The following is a 16,391-nucleotide window of genomic DNA, read 5'->3' as shown; positions in this document are numbered from 1 at the left end:
ACGCACATGGGATATTCTCATGTCAAGGTGGTGAATGTGGGTTGTTGTAATTAAATTATCTCTCAGCAGCACAAGTGCATTGCTTCCACCCCACCCCCTACCCGGGTGATGCTCTCCTGGTAACAGCCCAGGCAACGGGTGTTTATTCCCTTTTCCCTAAGCATAGTATTCATTCCGATACAGCCATAATGATGCAGACAGCTCTCATACCAGCATACTGCCTCTCCAGAAGGTCTTTATTGGTAACGTCTCTTCTACCGGCACGACTGTGATTTTTGAGGCCACTCCTGATCCAAAAGCAACGCCAGCAATGCTGAGATACAGACTGATTTGCAGAGCTGGGACTCCCGAAGATGAGCCCCCGCACCGGAGCTTCAGCTACAGCTTCGCAAAGCACAGTGCAACCTCCTCACCAGTCCTCCTCTGGTTCCTCAAACGGGAAAAATTCACTTTCACTAAGTCAGTGGGTATATTCAGACCCATTCATTTGCTTTACTAAAATATTTTGATCACTTAATACATAATTATATCCTGTCAGCGTTCGTTTTCTGTTAGGATCTCAGTTAAAAATCCATTAGACAGAGCCTGTTTCAGCTGGCAGCTTGGCTGAGCGGCTGCTGTGCCTCCTGGCCCGGCACCTCAGACCGGCCAGGGTGGGAGCATCCCTCGACGTGTGGGAAACGGCTCTAAACTGCACTTCTTCCCCAAAGGAACCTGTCACTGCCAGAACCTGTGGTGGGATGCAGCCGCAGAGGGGGGTCGCATCTGGGCAGCTGTGACCACTAGGCGCCTCACAGGATGGGGACCCCAGCGCAGTGCATTTACCCTTTTGAAAGGCAGCATTCCTCACACTTCAACTAAAGAGCTTTTTTAATTAATTATTTATTTTAAAGCCCTTTTTTAGCATGTCAAAGACACAAAGGACTTTTTCTTCTTTACCCTAAAATCCATCTAAATTTAGAGGAGTCTTTCATTAAGATGGACCAGCATGGGAAGTATGCGAAGAATTTTTACTGATTGACTTAAGGTCAATAGCCAAGAAAGGGTGCCTCCATCTTTGATTTAAGATATTATTTTGATCCACTAGGCCTGGAAGGGAAGGTCAAGCTATATTTTATAGAAAACCTTGATCTTATAAGGGCTCCCTTTCTTACAGTTGTCAAGTCTCCTTACTACAAACATAGTTATTAGTAAAAAAATGCCATTATTGATGCATATGCAACCAACCAACAGCACATATCAGCCTCCTGCAGGGAAGTAGCCAGGAGCTTCTGTCCGTGCTTGGGAAGCTGGACCACCCCTCTGACCGCTGGATGTGACACATCAGTAATGCTTCCCCTCCTCAGAAAGGAACCAGCTACACTGTAGCCAAAGTCACACCGAAATCTGTTCTTAAAGCAGGACTGACAACTCGAAACAACTGAGCCCCAAAAATCTGTCATATACAGCCACAGATATTTTTTTATTATTTTCGAACAAAGTACTTGTGCATCTCAGTCCTTTAGGAATGAATTTTCTTCCAGCTGAAAACGAGAAGCTTGTCATGGTATTTTTCTAAACGCCACATGCCTGTATGGTAACGGGAGACACGCTGTCCCCCGGTCCCCCAAGGGCAGCTCACTTTTCATGTTTGACCCTCTCCTCTGCTTGCTGCTGGCCGCTGGTGTGACTCACCGACCTGCTATTCCTTCCCTGACACTCCCAAGCTAAACCAGCCCAGGATATTTCTCGCTGACAACAGTGATACTATTGCACAAAGGGCTTAGCTAAGGAGCAGTGTCAGTTGCCCAAGTGCATTCCTCACAATTAAAATTTCAAAATAGAGAAACTCCAATTCAGATGTCACACCAACCTCACCAGGCTCCTCAACTCACCTGCACCACTGCTTCCCTCATGGTATAAATAATTCCCCTGCAGACTCAAATAGCAATAGCCCCAGGGTTTCGCCACAGCTGCCTTTGAATGCACAGCCTGGAACTTCGTGGCACAACTCGTATGTTCCTGCAGTGGCATGGCCAAGGCAGAATGTACATTGCTTGGGAAGTGGGAGATGGGCATCGCTGTGGGGAAGCAGAGCTAGAGGCACGACCAGCACGCGGCGGCGCAGAGCATCCTTACCAGGACTGTGTGCATCCCCGTGTAGAGCCTGCTGAGGCACACCAGCGTCGAAAACACAAATGCTGCTACCAGGCCTAGTTCGAATGGATACTGCAAAAAGGAAAAACAAAACAAAACCAAAAACCTCCCCATTACACCATTATCCATTTTAACATCACTATATAGCTGAAATAAAACACCCAAGCAGCCAGACTGATGTAAGGGTCTCATGTTGGGAAGTGGCTCCCAAGTTGTACTTTCCCAAAGAGATTAACATAACCCCAGAGGAGACCTCACGCTGGCCAACATGCAATCCTGCTGGGAGGTTGTCTCATCTGCGGTGCCACTTTTGCAAAGGTCTAGTCTTAGTGTGGAAAAAGCCTGGAGAATAGATGGCATCTGCAGAGTTCTTCCCTGCAATATCTACCTGCAAAATCCATGTTAGTGCTAAAGACCTTAAGGAAAAAAGCACAGCATGTCATACAAGCAATGCCTGAGGCTGAACTGCAGCCTCAGATCACCTGAGGGGAACGCGATAGCCACAGAGCCTGACCAGAAGCGTGATCGATAGTCCTGGAGCAGTGGGCTGGGAGGGGAAAATCAATGTCTGAGCTGAAACCGCAATCCAGCTATTAGAGCAGTCAGGACCACTCTTCCCTGTGACACCTAAGGTTTAATTGTCTTCTTACGAAGCCAGTTTTGCACAATTCCCTCTCTGAGTTTCCTACAAACATGGAAGGAAGTGTTGAAATAAACCAACATTTTAAAAAGAGAAAAAAAGCCCCAACTTTTGCTGAAGAATAAGCTTAACATACAGCCCTTAATCCACTCATTCAAACCCTGAAACCCAGTGGGCTGGCAGGCTCCTTTCAGTCTGTAAAGGAGATTTTTCGGGAAAAAAAAGGAAACCAACCCAAAATATAAATAAAGGAAATTAATTCCCCCAATTTGACATAAAGTCTCCATCTACTGCTGAAAGCTGACAACTGACCAGGGTGGCCACAGGTCAAAGCAAAAATGCTTCTGTGGAAATTTTAAGCATAACAACTTGCTTCTGACCCTTTCCCCTCGGGCGTAATCTAGCCCCCGGAATACAGAGCTCAGACCCAGCTGCAGATGTCACTCCCAGTTCATAAAACGCTATTTCTTCCTCACTTCTCTAAGCCTTCAGAGGATTTACGCCCACTTTATTTGTCCCTCAGCAGGCAGCCTGGGAGCTAGTCCAGATCAGTAATTGATGACAAGGGCAGCTTGAGAAGATAGCAGCATAATGCACTGGTAGATTTTTCCTTCTTAATAGAGGCAATTAAATCATTTAATTATTTTACAGCAGCTTTATTGTTTCATGGCAATTTCTAAGAAGTACAAGACAGCATGTGAAGAGCTGAGCTTATCCACTGGTAGCTTATCCATGGAGGAGGAAGACAAAGTGCTGCTGACCGGCTCTTTTTGGCAGCTCTGAGACATGGGATGGATTTGGCCTTCCAGGGCTGACAAATATCCCACGTTATGGCTCCTCCTCCCCATCTGCCAAGCTGCTCCAACCAGTTCACATACAATTACCAGGGAGCAGGAGGCTGACAGCACAGCTTTGGGTACCACCGACCTGCTCACTCATCCCCGCGCTGTAGGCAGCGGCAGAGCACGCTGCTTCATGGCTGGGACCGGGTGAGTCTGGAAGTTAAATTAATTCAGGGATCCTGGTGTAATTCAGAGATCTCTGGCTCCATGAGTTACAGCCCCAGGACACAGCACCTTTCACCAAACGGGTGGCCAGCTTTTGTCCCTGCACACACGCCAGCACCATAGGGAGGACACCTGGGGACACTGCAATGGCAAGACCCCCCTGGCCATACTGCGAGCCCTCTTGGCTACATCGGCTTATCTTTGAAATACATCTGAGAAGGCTGAGAAACACACTTAAATGCAACGCAGCCAGGAGGTTATTATGGATAGAGTGCAGGAAACCCCTATTTGGATTCATAAAATGAATGGAAAACTGCCATGGAGAAAAGAGTTTCCGGAAAATAAACCTTTTAGGAAGATCAAAGGCTGAAGGTTTGGGGGAAATAATTATGAGATCTCCCCAAGCAGCCTACAGCTCCAGTGCCACAACACTGCTGTTACTTCCCTGACAAACAAGCTTTCAAATCACGTTGTGCGCTACGAGTCTACCACAGGTTAGAGCCAGGGGATATCCAAGGATGCTTTTCCTGCATCATACAAAACACAGGCAACACAGAGCTCCTTTGGTTTCCCTGGGAGCTGGCATTTGCTGGTGTACAGCGATGGCTTGGTGGGCACGGGGCAAGCACAAAACACTGACACTGGGCAACTTCTGCAGCAGCATGGCAGCTCCCTGCATGGTCACCCCGCATGTGAAAACCCAGGGAACCCACCACACCACCCTGCCCACGGCTCTAAGCAGGGCTTATACTAAAGAAAGGAGATTTCCACTAAATTTCTTCTTGTATCTATTATCGGCCAGCTATGGGTAACCACAGGGAAAAATACACCTCTTTGAAACTAAACACAGCTCCTCTGGAAGTAGCAACAGCTTTGGATTTGCTAGTTTTCTGTAGCCTGCTGCAAGTAGGCACATGATTTTCTTTTTATTATTTATTTATTTATTTTACCTTTTTGTACCCCCTACCTTGTACTGGTTTGTGGTCGCAATGAGAAAGGAGAAGGAAATGGCGGTAGCTGCCATGGCGTGGGTGGAAGGCATCCCGTACTCCGCATTCGTCCTCATTTCCAGCTTGACAACAGGTGGTGAGAGGGGCCGAGGCCACTTCAGAATGTCCTTGGAGACCTGGCCTATGTACATCACAATCTGGGGAGAAGAAAGGCCACAGGGCTATCAGTCAGCACAGGCAATCCCCACTCAACCACCCGAGAACCACTGCTATTTCTGCGCTTTTTCCTGCAAAATCCACCACCCCGAGTGCAGAATTCATTCCCTGAATTATTAAAGGGGTTTCCATTATCCAGTCGGTGAAGGAAACAGCGGTTTTACTGCACCATGTTGTAACCTGATCACAAGTGGGACCAAAAGGAGAGTTCACTGATGAGATGCAGCAATACAGGATAGCGTGAGACAGACAGCTGGCTCCCACCCCACGCCAGAGAAGTTTCAGTTTCCTCCCCATCCCTTACATCCCCTCTCCTGCAAAGCAAACAGCTACAAGAGAAATTTTTCCGCCACCACTTGCAAATCACCGCCTTGCCCAGCCGCGTCCCTCCCAGCTCCGCGCAGCAGCTCCGTGAGGGCAGCTCCCACCCCAGCCACCGCGGGAGGTGCTGCAGGAGCCCCGCTGGGACGCACCACCAGCATGGTTATTAAATAATAACCTGGCATCCTCGAGGAGGCAACAGTGAGAAAATTGGGCAGGTGACATGCAGCGCCAGTTCTCCTGCCTGACTCCCCAGCGACGCTGGGCTGTCGTGCATTGCTTGGGACACGAGAGGTTTAAGCAAGGGCCCTGTTAATTAGCTACCGAGCACTGCAGCATAGTGATTTTAGGGGAAATGTCCCATTCTCAGGTCACTGCAAGCCGTAGCAAAGGGAAGCAGAGGCATGAGGCAAAGCCAGCCGGCATCGCCGAGAGGTGCAGCCCCCCCAGAAGTAGCCAGGGCACCCACCGTGATGACAACCTCTGCTCCCCAGCACCCTCTGCCCAAAGGCAACGGGCTCTCAGCATCCACAGTAGACAAGGACGTGAACAAAAGTCACCCAGGCTGTTCTTGGAGAATACATTTGCTTTCTATTGCCACCCTCCTCCCTTTGGATAGTGCAGCCAGACACGGGCAAATCAAGCTCTACAAAAAAAAGCAAACTATTTTTCTTCTTTTTTTTTTTAAATACAAAAAATAGGTTAACTGATGTCTGCCATGAAAGCTCAGTTGCTGCGCGAGACGGCTCGCTGTTCTGCTTCTCACACTTCCACTAGCAAAGGAGGGGTCCTAAAATAACATCCTTCCCATGCTGGTGTTAGCCATATGCCAAAACAGCAACACAATCATCCGCTGCCACATTTGTCACCAGCCACATTGCATCCCTCTCTCTCCCACCAGCCATTTAAAAATGGCTTCGTGTTAAAAAGAAAAATGCCAGGATTCAGGATTCACAAATCGGGACCAGGAAAAAGCCAAAATGTCACGTTCCTTCCTCCCCCTCTCTGCAGCAGAGCACATGCCGTGGGGAGTGCTAGGCTTACAGCCAGCATCAGAGCCTGGCAAAGTGACTGCGGGTGCCTTTGCATCCTTTATCCCTCATCACGTGAATCAATTACCGCCTTATTATCAGTGCCACCTGGGGCACGCCTGCTGCTCCTCCTTCACCCTGATACAGGGGACATAGGGCAGTCAGCAAACACCCTGCCCCGCACTGGTCACAGTAGAGAAAGGGTCAAGAAACAAGTGTCTCAAAGAAACCACTCTGGGTTTATTTCGTTAATGGCACCTGTTTCCAAATGCATACAGGCACATCTTTGGAGTTAATTAAATTCCAGGGTTGAAAGCAAAATTACTCTCTGTGACAGAACATAAAACATTGAGGCTGCCATTTGTGATACCATCTGAGAGGCAAGGTAGGACAAGCCAGTTTATCAGCAGTCCTCTCTAATAATGACTTCCACTTGTAGCAGTATTATTAGCACTGGTACGTAAGAGTATTACAGAAAGGGAAATGAGTCATCTTTGAAATGAAGGCTATGCTAGGACTTCTCTGCTGGTGGAAAACAGGCTGAATGCTGGAGGTGGTATGGGTAAGCAAAAACACCAGGCATCCTCACAACACCTTCCTTCCTAGCATTCCAGATTGAATTCTGACCCTTTTAAAAACATGTATCATATAGACACGTAGAGTAATGAGAGGTGAGACAGCCTCCATAGAACATGAAGATGAGTCCAGAACACGTTCAGACTAAGCACCAGACTTTGCCTTTAGCTTCTCCAGGCGCTGTGCACATGGCTTTTAAGCACAATGTCCTGGACTGTTTGGCAGAAGCAGCAGTTGTGGGCACAGTAAAACACTCCCCCATTAGCCAAACTGGCAGGCTTTCCTGAGTGGGCAAAAAATGACAAGCACACCATTGCTAAAAGCCCCCCAGCAAAGGTGTTGCACTGGTTCACCGGCCTCCCCATGTGGGGCCCACACGCAGCTGGAGGAGCACAGGACAGCCCAGGCTCCGCACGGGCTCCTTGGCTCGCAGCACAGAAAAGCCAGCAGCCCAGAGCCCCCGCCAGAGCTGCCCACGGTGGGCAGCGGGGTGCCCTCCTCGGGGGACAGCCCTGTGGCACACAGCAGGGCTGGCAGAGCGCCAGCTGGGACCTGCACGTCTGTGCCCAGCCCAGAGCATCAGCCAGTCCTGCTGGAGAGTATCACACAGCTGGCGACAAAGAGCAAGTACCTCTGGGAGCGTGCCAGGCACTGACATCCAGAGCTCAGCCATGAACAGGGAAAAAAACCCAAACCAAAACCACACCCCAAAAACAGAGAAGGCCACCGCAGATGCCATCACTGCTCGACAAGTGTTTTGCAGAAACATAGTTACAGCATTATATTTTACTGCAGGATATATCTGAATTACCTACCACCTTCAGAAGATGAGTGGCATCTGCCCTGGTCAAGCAGCATATTCTCTCTTAAGGCACATCTCATTATTTCCTGACCTCCTTTCTCTGCCTTTTTGAATTTACTCCCTTAACAGTCCCAGGAGAGGAAGCAAGCAGCCTGCAAGTTTTGGCCAGTTACCAGCTTTTTTCAGCCTACCAGATGAGAAAACCCCGGTAATAAACCTTGTGAACAGCAACCACTGAAGCGCTAGGAAGGAGGAGAAGGGAGATGAAGAGCTGAGCATGGGGGACAGGTTAAAGATCCACACAGAGCCAAGCCACACCTATGCTTATGTTACCTGTTTGTGCTACGTAAAAGCCTTTGATGGCCTGGGAATAAATTTAGCATGGGCAAAAATTAGCCCAAGTGCAGACCAGCAAGTAACTCGGGATTGCGTTGGTCACAGGACTGCGTAGTTTTGCCGTGCTTTCCAGCCCACCCTAGGACGCCGAAGAGGACACCCGCGATGGTTTGGGACAGGAGAACAGGGGAGGCAGGCTAAGGCTGGACCAGGCGCTGTCGCCTTGCAGGTTATGCTGGGCCATCCCTCGAGCCGCCAGCGCTGGGCTTCACCCAGCTCCCCTTGCTCCGCAAGGGCTGGGGAGATCTACCAGGCAAGAAGGGGCCAGGCTCAAACCACGCTGACCTAGATTTAAATAAAACCCATTCCAAAAGTCTTTACCTGCCTGTGTACGTTTCCACCCAAAGGGTCTCCAAGCCCAAAGCTGAACCCTTGAAGACTGAGCGAGCAGACACCATTTGCTCTCTCGTAGGCACGGCAAAGAAGAGAAACCCTGAAGCAAATAATTTCTTCAGGCTCTGTTGTTCTGTTTGCTCCTTCCTTTGCTGACAATTTTTGCCCACCTAGAGTGCTACGTTATGGCTCGCAATGCTTTTCTTCTGTGTTTATTTCTAGCACAGGCTCTCTTCCGCTCTGTCCAACTGACATAGATCAACCAAATTTTCTGCAGTTCTGGTGCAAAATAGTTTGCAGACATCTTCAGCATAAATAATTCTAATTTGCACATTAATAAGTACCTCTGTCTCTTCATGGGGAATTGGTCTGAACCTGGAGACTTTTCCATTACTGAAGCAACAAAGTGAAAGCGTGATGGATTGTGTAGGACTCAATTTGCTGGAGATGATAACTATGCTGGAATGCACGGGAATTGAGCTGAGATTTCACAAAAGTCGATGGGATGAGCATGGCTAATTTCCTTGTCTGAAAGCTGACAGCAGCAGCTCCAACTGCCCTGTACCTCAGACTGCTCAAACTTTCAAAATGGAATTTAACCGCTTCACACTCAAGTTACAAAGATGTGTTGGCAAACAAGGGGGGCTGCTCAGGCTGGCAGGGAGGGAGGGGAGCTGGGCTTCAAGGATGGGAAAGGGAGAAGCACCGCAGCCTTCCTAGGTCACTGGACACCCACGAGTGGGGCCCAAACCTGGGCAGAAGCAAAGCGATGCTCTTGGGCATCAGCCAGTTCTGTAGAGCCTGCCCTTGTCCCAAGACCCCAACTGCACCTCCCCATGGAAGCTCCCCACCGAAGCACGCTGTTGGGGAGGCTAAGGGACTCTGCTCTACCTCTGTATTTGCAAGTCCTGCAAGCTACAGTTGTGACAAGTGCCACAACGTGAGTCTCTTAATAAATAAATGATGGCAAAAGCAAGGTGGACCACAGCATGGGAACAGAGGTGCAGTGGAGGGGTCACTGGCAGCAACCATGCATATGCATAATGCAGGGAAACGCCACCTTCCCTTCTGTATGGAGGTGTGTGCACGCACACACTGGGAAACGCTGCTCACATGCCACTGCCATGGTGGGGACCCTCAGGAAGCTACGTCAGCTCCCTAATATTTGCAGTGTCCCTTGACAGTGACATGGCAGCGCCAGCTGGAGATGTGGGAAATAAAACGCATCCCCCAAGCTCCTTCTCCCAAAGCCACACGGGCACGGCCCATCGTGGCAGGTCTGTCCCCCACCGCTCCTCCCTGCAGGCTGCACAGCTCCTGTGTCCCCTGCCACGGCTCTGCCTCAGTGAAACACAAACCAGGTGTTTCATTTACATGGCTGAATCCGTGAGCTGCATCCGCAGGCAGAGCAGAGCCCAGGGCTGGGTGAGGCAGGCTCTTCCTCCTGAGGGCTCCTGCTCTGCACTGCAAGGGAATACATCACCTCAGTCTCATTCTGCTCCACGGTGAAGCAGTAAGCCTGGCTTACTGAGCAACACTTGGGATCTAGGCTATGGCTACCCTAATCTGTTCAGAGTTGAACCAGCCTCTACAGTTTCTGCATGGCCAGGCACTATCGCATCAGCTTGGCACGCTGCGGTCGTGCTGGGAACGGGATGCGGCACAGCCTCTGGCAAAGCTGCGGTCCCGTCCAGGGGTCCCGCACTGGCAACCACACAAGCTGAAAACGCGGGCCAAGGCAGCCAACCTGACACTAAAAAACATTTTCCTAACCCCACACTCACAAACGCTACAACTAAATTTTGGATCTTCTGAACTTCCTTATATAAGCCTGCTCTTCTCTCATGCACATCCATGCTCTCCCAGCGCTATGAAGATGACTGTGAAGTCTTCTGAATTAAATCCTCACAACAAATGCAAGAAGCACTAAAAAAAAAAAAAAATACTTGGGTAAAGACTTGTTTCTTGTTCCCCTGTCAAAGGGTTTTTCTGTAATGCTGTAAGCAACTTAAAAACAAGGCTTTCCCCAAACGCTGGTGCCTGCCAGTACTGCTGGGGTGGCCTGGGCAACACGAGGGGAACCACAATCCCTTACAGCCAAGGCATCAGGTGAAGCAAAGGCAAAGCTTTATTGCCACTTTGGGTCAACAACATTACATTTAACTACACAAACGCAATTAGCAGTTGCTATAGCAGCACAGCCGCCTCTGCAGCCTTTTCCTGAGGGTTTCCTCTGAGTCATATATATGGTCCATCTCCAAAAGTACATCCTCACCTGGGGCTTTGCACTGGGGTAAACAAGGCAAATCTGTCTCTGTGTCTTAACAGACTTCGCTTTAGTGAAGAATGATGAATCCAGCTGGAGGCCTTGGCATCCACATAGGTCCGGGTGCCAATTCATTTGTTCCAATATCTACAGGGGTTCCCTCTGGGGTGAGGGGCTGTTCCCTTCCTGTGAGCATCAGAGTCCCATAAAGTGACCTGGCTCCTCAATGTTCACGTAACTCTCTTACTGCTTCAGCGATCTCAGAAGGGGTTTTGCTCACCTGCAGGTGTTGCTGGCATTTTCCGTGGTTTTCCCTCACTACCCGTGCCACACCTGTGGGCAGCACACCTGCAGCAGGAAGCAAGAGCGCTGTGTGCAGATTTACCACCACGGTGCAGACACATACGAACGCACACAAACACACAGAGCCAAGCCAGCTACGCAGAGGCACAGGACCGGTGCCTTGGGGCACGATTTCCCCTTTGGAACATTTCCATGGCAGCTGCCCAGACCCTGAGCCTGGCAGGATTTAGGGAACGGGCCTCGTGCTGCAGGTGTGCTGCATGTGGCACGCTCTCCTTGTGCCTCCGCTGCCACCACCCCTGCACAGGGACAGAGGCACCCGGGCACGCGAAGGTCAGGAGGAGCTATTCTTTTTGTACTCTGTAATATTGCAGCTAACAAAAGGCGAACCAGAACATATTTCTTTTCAACTTCTGATTTTGCAGCTCTCCTGTCTGCGCTATTGATCTATTAAAAGGGCAAAATGAAATTCTAGAGAAGACGCGGGGTCAAATAGCACTGGTGACTTCTTTCTCAAGGCTCGCCGTGTGGCAGCCTGACTTTGAATCTACTGGTTTGACTCCAAAATAGAAACTCTACAACCTGGCTCTAGAAATCCTAACCTGCAATAGTATTTGTTGTCTTTCCAGAAAGGAAACTTACAGTTTGAAAATGATGTTGCTTTTGTTTTTATCATAACCACTGCGTGCTGACAGGAGTGACAAAGCAAATCGGCAACACTGGAAAGAGGGGCGGCAGCAAAATAAGGATGCACTATTAATAAACTGGCATTTGCAGAAGATTAGTCAAGCAGAAGCAAAGACTGTATTTGTGGTTGTCAAGGCAGGCGTGACTTTGATTCACCATACAGAAATTAAAGCAAGCATGCAGTCTGCACTGTTCACAGCTGCTATTCTCAGCATCCCCCAACTAAGGCTTAAGTAAGTAGATAAACACTGCAACAGACAATAGCTGTGGCTGTGCCCCTTGAGCATCACTTGGGTCACAGTGAAAGAGGAGCAGGGCAAAGAAGAGCACGTTCTCGTGAAGATACTCCTCCTGCCCCCAAGTCAGTGCCAAGAACTAAGGTTTGGCTTCGGGACAAAAACCCACGAAAGCCACTGAAGAGCACTGGTGGCCTTTCACCCCAGCAGCAGCTCAAGTGGAGGAAGCCCTGCAGAGCAGAGGAGCCCCAGCACCCGCAGCCTGGGGGACCCCAAGCTACCCTCTGATTGCATCCTGCTCCCCATCCCCTTCCCAAGCCACTCAGCTGCTCTCCACATGCAGAGATGCCAACAGCAACCGTGAGGCTGGGCACCTCCTTGAGGCACACGTGCCTTACAAGAGAGGGCGGCTGGCTAGGAAAACTCCAGGATCCACCATCTCCAGTGTGGCTATTTTTTTCCAGAAAACACATCAATCTTGCACTAGCTGTGCAGGAACTGTACGCGTTTGCCAAGGATTTGGTCAGGTGCAATGGGGTATTCAAGCTCTCATTGAGCTGGTGGGATGCTCAAACACTTGAGATGTCCCAGCCATGCTGTCAGCAGGATCACACGAGGCAGATCTCCAGCCCACCACGAGCAGGACCATATCAGCAGCAAGCCAGTGGCACCACAGCATGCATGTCATGGCAAGGGGCAGCAAGGGACAGGAAGGGGTAAGAGACAGCACAGGCAGCTTCTTGAAAAATATATATATAGGAGGGAGGACTTTTGGTGTCTCAAGTCAGCCTTCAGAAACTCAAAACCAGAGTAAGAGAGCTTTGTGCCTTCAGAAGCATAACCAACCGACATCCCAGGATGCTCACTCTGTCTTCAAAAGAAGCCTTTGGACAAAAACTATAAGGTAGTTGACTATCTTATGATGGGTTTAAATAAAAGAAATTTGGGCCCATTCTCTTGGTAACAGGAAAAACCACTGTCACATTGTTCTAGTTTTATCATCTAACACCTAAAACTGGGAAACTGCTACACCTAGTAGTTCTAGTGAAATAGGAAAGGTTTCAACTTAAACTTCATCTCAAATTACTCCCAGTTGGCCTCAGTCGTGCAAGCTTCACTGGCACGTTTTCTTCAAGGGCAGAGTACAGCTACCAGCACCTACAAAATTCTCTTTCAATCAACACTATCTTGTGCACAGCATTTTCTTTTATGGACCGTCTATTTTTGCATTCTGACATTTTGTAGTTAGTTGCCTGCCTGAATAGAGTCTTACATGTTCTTATGCAGTGTAATATATGGCACTTTAAAGAGTTTGGGTGTTAAGTGACTTTCATCAGCTGTTCCAAGCTTGTTTTTGTGAAATGTTGCAAAGGCACAAAAATATTTTGCTGAAATGTTGCAAAAGCACAAAAAATAACAAACAAGTATCAATAATCCAACGTTTTCAAAACAAGGTGAGTTTTCAAAGCAGCATCCAGTGACTCAACCACTGCCCAGTAATGCCAGTGGCATGATGATTGCAGGTAAATTCCTGCTGGTTATTAAGCTCCTGGCTGCCCTGAGAGCCAGACTTCAGAGCTCATCATTCCCAAGGAACTAAATGCCAGCAGCCTTTGGAAACCTGTTCCTCTGAAAAGCAAGACTGGAAACTAAATTGCCATGGATCCAGACCCAGGACCTTCTCAGGTGTGCTGAAGATGTCTGCACCCAGTGCCGCTCAAGGAGCTCAACAGGGCACAGGCAGCCCCCCAAACTCTCCTTCCCTGGAGATGCCGCCTCCACCTGAGTCAGCAGCTTATCGCCGTCATACACCGACAGCTTCCACACCCGCCCCCGCAGAGTCCATGCTGGCCAGCTCTTATTTGTATAGCATAAATTTAAGTTTTATAGGGTCAAAAGATCCACGCACCCTGAAAAAAAAAATAACCAGAAAAAAAATTCCAAGCAGGCTGAATAGCAAGCAGAAACTGTAATTATTTTTTTCCAGGTCTCTACCTTACCTCTGAAATTCCACACCAAAATAAAGCTTTCAACCCTGAATGGGTGCAGAGAATAAAAAAAAGCAAACTGAGCTTTCACCTCTCGAGCTGAGATGCGCAGTAAATTTAAGGTACATTTGGGGGCTGGTTCATGTGAAGTTATTTTTCATCTCTGCACTGCCTGGCTGAAGTAGCAAGAGTCACTGGCATCAAAGTCTCGTCTGTGCAGATTCAAGAGTGTTTTCTTCACATTGCTGGAGAAGGGAAGCAAAGACACGAGGGTACCTTCAGCACTGACCCAGCATCTTGCTCAGGGGTGTCAGGCAGTTATTCCCCTTGCCTGTCTGTAAAGGGAAAGGTAAAGCCTACATATATACTGTGAATCTTCAGAGGAAAGGCACCATGGAAGCATAATGTGCTCCTTTAGGTTTCTAAAGGATCTGGATGTGACGACAGCCAGCGTTTCCCAGAGCCACCCAGCTAAACAGAAAAGCACAAGTAGCCAGTTTTGGGGACCTAGAACTGGAGAAAATGTCCCAGGGCACCAAGTCTACTCCTCTGCTACTGCTGAAATAAACTTTCTTCATAGTTTTTCTTACTGCCCTTCACCATTCTAGAGCTATTTCACAACCTTTGGCTTCAACTTGGCTTATTTATGCCTGCCTTCTGCATGTTTCTTCTTGCAACTGTACTTTTATTTTCAGAAGCTCCTTCCTTCCCCAGGTGCTTACAGCCAGCCCCATCCTCCCTCTGACTTCATTTTGTTAGGGTCTTATCTAAGCTTTCAGTCTGCTCAGAAAATAGCCTGTTCCCTAATCATCCCTGGCCGCACTCCAGTTCAGATTTATCTCTCAAATGTGGTTGACTGGCTCTGCATAAATTATTACAGATAAGACGGCAGGAAGGCCTTGTAAACAGCATTAATACTGCTTTAATTTTTAAGGGAAGAAACTGCCCCGATTCATTCTGGGACAGTGACTCTCATTTCCAACTTGAGGCAGAAACTCACAGGTTTAAGTCCCCAAGACCACAAAATGAAGTACCGCAGCCAGCACTACTGTTTCTCCAGCGCCTGAGGGTGAGCCCACCTCTCCCGTAGGGTGGTCTGACCCCCTTCATCATGCCATCCCTGCAGACCGTGCTTCTCCAGCGTGTGCTCCCAACATACCCCCGTGCTCTGCACCAGGTGCACGAAAAGGTCATTGCTGGTCCATCATCTCTCTCCCTGCTGAAAAGCTTCACTAACAACCTCTCCCCATCCCAAGCAGTTGGCTTGATACCACCTCCTCTCCCCAGCTGGATAAGAGCCTTCTGCAGACCGTGCCTGGATGCTGCACTCGCCCCTTCGTGCCCTTCCTAGCCTTCTACCAGCAGCAGTTGTCAGAGACTACCAGGCTACCTGGATTTTTACTTTTATCCAGCACAGCTGTTCTAAGCCCCACATCATCATCCCTTCAGAAGCATTTCTTTAAAACCTTGAATTGCAGACAGCCTGCAGACCCGCACTGCCGCTCCCCACCGTGCCACCAGCCAGGCATCCTTCCAGTGCTGTCGCCAAAAGCCTTCCAGTGAGTTAAAAGCACAGCTTTGTCACACTGAACACCCTGGCAGCGCCCGTGCAGCTAAGCCGATCCTGCTGTCATGTACATGACCAAGGCATCGAAAACAGACTGACACCGCTCACAGCACCATGAAGGCCCATTCCTGCTCACAGCCTGCTTGCCAGCAAACAAGCCACTCAGCTGAGCTTCCCATAACAGTAACAGATAGCCTGCATAGACATTTTTAGCCATTTCACAATCACACATAATTAAAATGTTTTTAAAACTACAGATTGTCACAAGCCTGTGTATTTAAAACAGCTTCTCCTTTTCAGTGTACAATACAACTCCACAACTCCCTCTGTAACAGGAAAAATAACATTCGTAAACATAATATCACATGCTTGAATACCCTAATTAAACCAGCCTAAACCTGGCCAGGACTCAGGCGGACTCCTTGCAAGGCAAAGGCAAGGCAAGTCTGCAGAGAGGCACGCAAGGAGCTCTGAAGAGTCATTTTTTTGAGCAATATGCAAACCCAGAAGGCAGTGACTACCAATTATCATCTTCTGCGGCACGTTTCCAGAAGAAGTAGGTGTACTCCTGGCCCAAACCCAGCTCTAATTATACAGTGTCCACCTACTTCTAAATTTCATCTGCAAGTTATTTTTCATGTTCTCTTTATAAAATGTATTGACTCGGGTTACTGGCACAGAACAACTGATGCCTTCTGTCCAAGGCTGGGTGCATCTCAAATGTAGGACCCAATTCAGATTGCTTTTATTATTTCTCATCATATAATTTGGATAAAAGACAGAATATTATTAATCAAAATGGTCAAGGATCAAAAAAATCAAGGAGAAGTTTCTCTGTAAAGGAACAAAGCTAGATACCACATCCAGGTCTTTTTACCCAGCTTCAATTTCTCAAATCAATGTAGATTGACAGCTAAACCTCCAGGGTTTGCCATC

At 48.7% G+C, this 16,391-nt stretch overlaps 1 protein-coding gene across 1 annotated transcript in view; it reads right to left on the bottom strand.

The window, feature by feature from the left end:
* Window positions 1-16,391, bottom strand: part of SGPP2 (sphingosine-1-phosphate phosphatase 2) — a 42,075-nt gene that overhangs the window by 10,336 nt on the left and 15,348 nt on the right. Inside the window, exons 3-4 of the mRNA XM_055724088.1 lie at window positions 4,751-4,930; window positions 2,119-2,208 (exon numbers count right to left, since the gene is read on the bottom strand). Of these exons, the coding sequence (XP_055580063.1) occupies window positions 2,119-2,208; window positions 4,751-4,930 (270 nt within the window). The remainder of the gene's footprint in view (window positions 1-2,118; window positions 2,209-4,750; window positions 4,931-16,391) is intronic.

Source organism: Falco cherrug, chromosome 11, assembly GCF_023634085.1.
Source record: "Falco cherrug isolate bFalChe1 chromosome 11, bFalChe1.pri, whole genome shotgun sequence".
NCBI classification, from domain to species: Eukaryota; Metazoa; Chordata; class Aves; order Falconiformes; family Falconidae; genus Falco; species Falco cherrug.
This window is presented reverse-complemented; position numbering and strand designations above follow the sequence as displayed.